Source organism: Phalacrocorax aristotelis, chromosome 3, assembly GCF_949628215.1.
Source record: "Phalacrocorax aristotelis chromosome 3, bGulAri2.1, whole genome shotgun sequence".
NCBI classification, from domain to species: domain Eukaryota; kingdom Metazoa; phylum Chordata; class Aves; order Suliformes; family Phalacrocoracidae; genus Phalacrocorax; species Phalacrocorax aristotelis.
In genome coordinates, this window is record NC_134278.1 from 36,205,978 (window position 1) to 36,213,408 (window position 7,431).

A 7,431-nucleotide genomic window follows, 5' to 3' on the forward strand; every position below is an offset into this window, starting at 1 on the left:
AGAAATGGCATTATGAAACTAATATTAGGACAGGGGGACCCCTGAGGTATCTAGATGGAAGGAAACTTCTAATTTAAGTTCAACTTCCCTGAATTCTGGAAGTGTATTTATTACTTTTGCCCCGTTCTACTCTAAACGTGTTCCTGAAAGCTAATGTAACCTCATTAATGCCTACATTTTCCAGATCTTGTTTCTTCCTCTTATTTTAGGTTTTGCCTTGGTTCTGTATAAGGAAAGAAATGCTGAAAATGGGTTATTTTACATAATCAACCGCTGTTCCTGTATTTTCTATATTTCTATGACCATTCAGTCTAAAAGACAGAACATATGATCACTCTGTGAAAGCCCTGCTGCCAGGAACTCTTGTCTGTTTCGTAGCCTTCAAAGTATTGTTTGTATAAAGACAATAAAAAAGTCTTGTTCCTTTATAAGGATGACTGCAAGGAGTTTGATCTCTGAGAAGAACAGCAAAGATTTTCTTTCTCCAGCTCTTGAAAATGACTCAGTAAAAGATTTTGATCTCTATAGTGTAAATTTGATATCCTGTGGATCTCCTCTTCACCTCACCTATTGAGTTGCCTGTTATATTACATCTTTCAAGCTTAATACGTGATTGATTAAAAAGCTTCATTTTCTGCTTGCTTTTCTACATGATCATTCTGGGCTTATATGTTTCATGCTCATTATTATTATCAGCCAGACTCACTGCTGTAGGAGAGTTCATTTAAACTGTGTTTTGGTTTAGGTACTAATTGTTGGAATGCGTAAAAAGAACTCTTAATATGAGCCACAAGCCTTTCTGTCCTGATGTAGACGGGTCTTTCAGGATATATTTCAAACCTGTGTGGTTCCTCTAAACACAATAAGATTCCCAACACACAAAAAGAATGTGGCATCTACTTTACTGAATAAATGCACACCTGTAATTTTCCTACATGTCTCTCTGGGTATGGTTCTTCCCCTGAAACTCATTGCTCACATGTCTGCTGGGGTCCTGAGACCAAGGAGTAGTAACCCTGGGTTTTTTACCTTACACACAGGTCAAGGCCTGGAGATTTCTGATTAATTCCTTGCCATCTTTACTACGGGCTCTTTGTCAGAGAAACCCTTTCTTCTGTTTCTGTTAGATTTAAATTTGAATGGGATTTCACCATTTGAATACAGAATTCCCTCAGCCACCCTGCTCAGCCTGATGTGCTGAGCAAATCACAGTACTTGCTCTCCAATGTTATTACTACTTGTTTTTTTCACTTTATTCCCTGAAAGTTTACCTTTAGACTGATCTGGATTTTCAGGTAAAAGTGCTTACTTCTGACAATATCCAGTCCTTTGTGACCAAGGGAGCCTGGGAGCAGCAACTGTTCATCAGAAAGCCGTGGGAGCACTCTGCTAATGGAAAGCAGATTGGCTTTTTGCAGGCTGGGGCAGAGGAGGGGGAAAATCGGCTGCTCCAAATGGAGTATTAACTGTCATCCCTACTCTACATGGCCCTGCTGGAGGCTGAAGGCCAGGCCCGCTTCCTCAAATGCTGTGGCAGCGAATATGGTATAAATGACCAGAGAATTAATTGAAACTGCTTTTGTCCCATGGAGTTTTGGCACACTAGTCAAGGCATTTTTGCTTATGCATGCAGAAGAGGCAGAACTTCGTAGGCTGCTGCACGTCTGTATGAAGGTTCTTTGCAAGGGATTTCCCCTCTCAATTTTTATATTCTGAACCTGTGTTTTATTAATTGGAAGAGTGAGAAATGCCTCTTAAGAAAAATTGAGGAATACTAGAAAATAGTGCAGCTATGGAGCTGCAAAGAGCTGCTCCCACAACTGCAGCTACTCTTGAACAGTCATATGTCTCGCAGCACTTGCAGTCAGCAACACTATCACGCACAGATCCCTTACCATGAAACATGGGAAGCATGAGGTTTGCAAATGTGCGCTCAACTTCAAACCTCAGTGCCCAGCAGAGACTTGTCTCAACAACATCATTTGACAATGTTTGAACCCAACACGACAAATAAATAGATAAGAGGAAGGCATGCTGCTATTGTAATGAAAGACTGAAACCGCGTGGGCTTAAGCACCTTTGGAGTTTACCTGCAGGGTCATGAAGAGGTTCCCGTGACAAAATAACACCAAGAGGCAGGGTCCTCTGAGCCCCTTACACAGGACTACAGACACGGGCTGGACAGAAAGGACAGCCTCTCCTACTGAAAATTTCAGATGCTCCATCTTTCCAGAGGCAGAGTGCAGTGACCAGGCACAGCAAGGGAGTGGAGAGGCAGGAGGGCAACATGCTCAGACCTCTCCAGAGAGTCAAAACTTTACCACCACATCCCTGAACCCTAACACCTTTTAAAACCTAGGTTCAGCCAGGATGCAGTCTGCCAGTCACAAAGAAGTGAAGCTCACATGGGCCACCCTTCCTGTCCTAAAACACACTGCATGAATCTTGGAATGTGTTTTACATATTTATGTTTTCCGGCACTGAGTGACATTTGCCCTACATTTTTTCTCTTTCACTGCAAACACATGCATGTCCTCACTCAACCTATCTCCCTGCAGGAATGTTTTTCTGAACTAGGCACTGCTGCTCAGGTAGTACAAGGCCTTTAACTAGCAGGTATCTCAGCAGAGCTCCAGTTATCTTCCTCTCCTCTGGCCCCAAGTCACTCAGCATAGCTTTCACTCCGACAGTTTTCCCAACAGCGGGCGTGGTTATCAGAAATGTTTGTTTGTGCAGAAAGTTCAGAGCCTCGGCATAAACTTGGAAGGATAATTTCTTGATGAATTAGCTTCTCAGAAAAATCCTCACATTGCAGCAGGAATATACGGAATAAAAGGAATATAAGCACTTCAATCAAATAAGATAGTGTTTTAGAAAATTCTTCTAATCACGTTTGTCTTCAATAATTTCAGATGACACTTTCTAGAAGTATAGTATAGCAGTTCTCTCTTTTAGAGGCATGCAATTTTGAGGCAAATCTTCTGGATTTCTTCAAATTACTGAAAATGTTTATTTTCCACTACTTCATATCTTGCAGACTTCTGTCCTGCCCATGACCACATCTTCTTCCTTAGAGATAATGGGAGTTTCAGAGGCACAGAGGGTCAGGTTCTTTCTTAACTATTCAATAACATAAATAAACCCTTATTACTTGACCGACTCGCTGAAGAATAACAGGTAGATAAATCATGTAAGATTTCTCTGGTCTTTGCAACAGCCCCCATCTACAATGCATACATATGGTTTTAAAAGAACATTGATTGCAGTATCTACCAAGTGCTAAAATAAGTTCTGTTTGTTTTTAATGGAGTAAGAAAAATATTTGTAAAAAAACTCACCTAAAAATTTAATCTGGGATTATATGAAAATAGTAAGAATTATACCTAACAGTACTGGTTAGGATGAAAGCCGCCTGTTAAAAATCTGACCACTGACGATGAAGGCTGAAATTGCAAGCTTCCAATTGCTTTCTTGAGTGACTCATCAAATCAGCGTTACCTAAAAAGTCAATACTGAGAAACCAGGTAAACCAATAAATACTCCTTTCAGTCACACAATTGCTACCACTCTTGAGAACACAGTAAAGCATTTTATTGTTTATACTCATTTTCATTTACACATAGGAGGAACAATCAATGCAGTTCTATCACAGCAGGTGGAACATATCCTGAAACTCTAACTTTGACTGCTGAATACGTATAGACCTGTCTTAAGGTCTGATCAGAAATAAAAAATAAAAAAAAAAATAGGGGGGAAGTAGGGAGGAGAGTATTTTCACTAACATCAGTTAATTCATGATTCATGGGTATTTATTTTGCAGGTGATATAGCTCTTCTGAAAGAGCCAACTGCTTCACTTCTTTACAAAATACACTAAATAATGTAATTACTTAGAGAATTCTAAATTTCGCAGTGGTTCATGCGGTAAGGGTGTGCAACTGACACAAGATGGAAACATGGTTACAACATCAAACTGCTACTTCTATTCCCAGCTGGTTTATGGAGAAGGTCACGGGACTTCTTGATTTCTGCTCTTGATTTATGGAGTAGAAGCAAGAAGTATTTACTTTACAAAGGCAACTATGAGGACAGACTATAAATACACACTGCAGTTGAACAGGTCTACAGCTCTTGTTTCTACAGCATTTGCATTTGCTTTTGTTCTGAAATACAAACACAACTTTTGCACACTGTCGCTTCTCACACATGTTCAGCTGTAGGAGTCATTTACAGAATTTACTGTGATGCTCCTATTTTAAATGCTGGGTTTTTTTCTCTCCTCTTGGCCTCATAAGTGAAGTGAGCAACTCTTTCCACTAAAAGAAAGAAATTACAGGTGTGCAGAAGTACAACTATGCTACCAACACAGACAGAGACAACTGTGCTCTTGTGCACACCCCTACAACCGGCCGGAGAACAAATTAAGAAGTTAAGCCTGCAAAATAAATGGAGTGTACTCTCAAACTTTTTCTTCAGTCCAGATGAATTATAGACCTTGATTCGAGGCTGCCCTCTGTTTTTTGCAACTGATCTGCGTGACTATTGGAACAGCATCTCTGCCAGAGTCATTACACTGAAATGCAGAGCTGAGCAGTTTGGTGGCAGTATGTATTGACGTTTTTGCAGCATCATGAGTCTGGCAACTGGGCTTGGGGAAGTTTCAAGCAGTGGGTCTTTACAATAGCAACTTGATTCTGCAGACAAAAAGCAAAAGATTGGCAGAATTATTAAAGTATCACAATAAAGGCAAGTATGTATTCTGCAGAACGTGGTGCTGAGTTTAGCTATTAATGCTGGCAGCCACTTTTCTCAGAGGCACAGAAAGGCGCAGGTTTTCCGCGTGTGAAGAGAAACATAAAGGTGTCGAGCCCTTCACGACGGCTGAGAGGCAGCTTTTCTCGCAGGATGCCTGCTCCCAGCCGGCTCCGCTCCCAGCAGGAGCAGCCGGAGCCGTAAGGAGGCCAGAAAGTAGGCTAAACTTTACAAGCAGCCTTAACCTGGGGCCTGTCCTACCTTCCTTACTTTCAAATTAAAAAGAAAAAACCAACCCGACGCCGGCACCAGGGCTGCATGCCCGGCTGCCCGCCAAGGGGGCTGCATGCCCGGCTGCCTAGCGATGCCTCCAGCTGCCGGCGGGGACCGGGAGGCGGCACCGGGGAACGCCGCCGCGGCGGGGCGGGGGGTCTGCCCGGCCCTGCCCTGCCCTGCCCGGCGAGCTCGGCAGCCGCGTTGGAAAGCAAGTGCTCTTTAGCACTAATTGCTCAAAACACGGGCATTAGCATACGAAATGGCGGCAGCTTCGTTTACTAGGTGGAATAAAGAGCAGATTGCCGTGAGTCACTCCTTGCGAGCTGGGGGGGGGGGGGGGGGGAAGTGGGGGGCGACACACACATTGAAATGTCAGGAGCATGCAGCATCGCCGCTACTTGCAAAAGGGGGTGAACACCAGCCAGGGGAGTGCCGTGCCGTCCCGACCCACGGCACGGCACGGCTCGGCTCGCAGGGAGCCCTGCACGGCGCTCCCGCCTCTCGCCCGCGGGGCTCGCCCCCACCCCTCCGAGCGCGTTAGAAAGCAGCCGGTCCTGCCCGAGACGGGATGCAAAAGCTATTTTTGGGTCGTACCTCCTACCCCCATTCCTGACCCCCCCACTCCCCGCACCCCCCCATTGCCTTCCCGCCCCGAGCATCGCCGCTCGCCGCGGCGGGGGCGCGGGGAACGCACCTACCTGTGGCGTCGGGCACGGGCGTGCGTGGGGGCAGCCCCGGAGAACACATCGCATTCAAAATGTTCAGCTTGTGCATCGGAAACGTATGAGTTTGTGGAAAGCTTGTTTGAAGTCTTCGTTAGACATAGTATAGATGATGGGGTTGATGAGGGAGTTGAGATATCCAAGCCACGTGAAAAAGTCAAAGATGGCCATGTGGAACCAGCAAGCTTTCTTGCAAATAGGCAACACCAGGCTGATGATGAAAAAAGGCAGCCAACAGACGATGAAGGCTCCTAAAATAATCCCTAAAGTCTTTGTAGCCTTCCGCTCTCTAGCGGCCGTGAGCTTCTTTTTCTCCAGCAGGGCATCCGAGACCTTCACCTTCACCTGGTTCATGTACACGGGAGAGCCCGTTTCGCTGGAACCCTCGGGGGCCTTGGAGTTTATGGACGTGACGGAGGAGGACGACCCCGGGGAGTCCGTGATTAACTGAGCCCGCGTCAGTCTTTTACCTGCTTTCTTTGGCGTCTGCTTCAAAATCCGCGATCTGGCTTCCACGTAGATCCTCCCGTAGAGGGCTATCAGCAGCAGAGTGGGGAAGTAGAAGGCTCCCACAGTGGAGTACACGGTGTAGAGGACGTGGTCCGTGTTCACCACACAGTGAGAGACTTCCTCGGCCTTCGCCTGCCGCCAAAACAAAGGGGGCATGGAGATGCAGATGGAGAAGACCCACACCAGAGCGATCATGCCCGCTGCCCGCTTGGGAGTCCGTTTCGTGGAGTACTCGACGGCGTCGGTGATCGCCCAGTAGCGGTCCAGGGCGATGACACACAGGTGCAGGATGGACGCCGTGCAACAGGTGATGTCCGAGGACAGCCAGATATCGCAGACGATCTGGCCCAGCGTCCACTTGCCGGTCACAGTGTACATGGTGCTGATGGGCATGACGAGGATGGAGACGAGGAGGTCGGTGACGGCCAGCGAGGCGATGAGATAGTTGGCCGGCGTGTGGAGTTTCCTCGTCTGGTAGACCGTGGCGATGACAAAGCCGTTGGAGAGCACCGTGGCCAGGGTGACGAGCGCCAGGACGACGGCGAGCACGATCTTCCCGGAGAGGGGGGTGGCATCTTGGTAGATGCCTTCCTCGGCGCTGCAGTTTCGGCCGTGGTAAGAGTCGTTGGCGGGGAGTAGCGGCGCCTGGCAGGGGCCGGCCGGCTCCATCCCTCCGCGGCCGCCGCCCCCGCAGACGGCGGGGCGCGACGCGGCGCGGCGGGGCCGCTACCCGGGCAGGACCCCGTCGGCGCCGGGGGAGGGCTGCAGCATCCCCGCGCCGGCACCACCTCCCGCCCGCCCTTCCGGGAGCACCGAGCGGGCTCCGGGGAGCCTCACTCCCCGCGGGCGAGGGAGCAGGGCAAACCGGGGGCCAGGCTTGCCCTCTCGCCCCGCCAGCTCATTGCCCCGCCGCCTCCCCGCGGAGCGCGGCGAGCCCCGGGCATGGGGCTCCCGCCCCGGCCGCCCCTAGGCGCAGTCCCGCCGCCCGCGGCTCCGCACCGCGTCTCGACGGGCGCAGCGGCAGCGGCGGCGCCGCATGCCCGCGGGCGGCGGCCTCGCCCCCCGGGCTGCGGGCGGGACGGCGGGGGCTGCGGGGCCGGCGAAGCCGCCCCGCCGGGCCCTGCCTTCACACGCAGCCCGCCGCAGCAAGTTTGCAGCCGCCGCCGCGGGTG

At 49.2% G+C, this 7,431-nt stretch overlaps 1 protein-coding gene across 1 annotated transcript; it reads right to left on the reverse strand.

Annotated features, from left to right (window-relative positions):
• Positions 1-3,567: 3,567 nt before the first annotated feature.
• On the reverse strand, positions 3,568-7,060 carry HTR1B (5-hydroxytryptamine receptor 1B). The gene is made up of 2 exons (XM_075087127.1): positions 5,726-7,060; positions 3,568-4,693 (listed from the first exon to the last, which is right to left on the reverse strand). The coding sequence occupies exon 1, from the start codon at positions 6,926-6,928 to the stop codon at positions 5,789-5,791; it is 1,140 nt and encodes a 379-aa protein (XP_074943228.1). The 5' UTR covers positions 6,929-7,060; the 3' UTR covers positions 3,568-4,693; positions 5,726-5,788.
• Positions 7,061-7,431: the final 371 nt, after the last annotated feature.

What these genes read in the sequence shown, in the direction of transcription:
- HTR1B (XM_075087127.1), bottom strand. Translation starts at nt 6,928, where the DNA reads ATGGAGCCGGCCGGCCCCTGCCAGGCGCCGCTACTCCCCGCCAACGAC.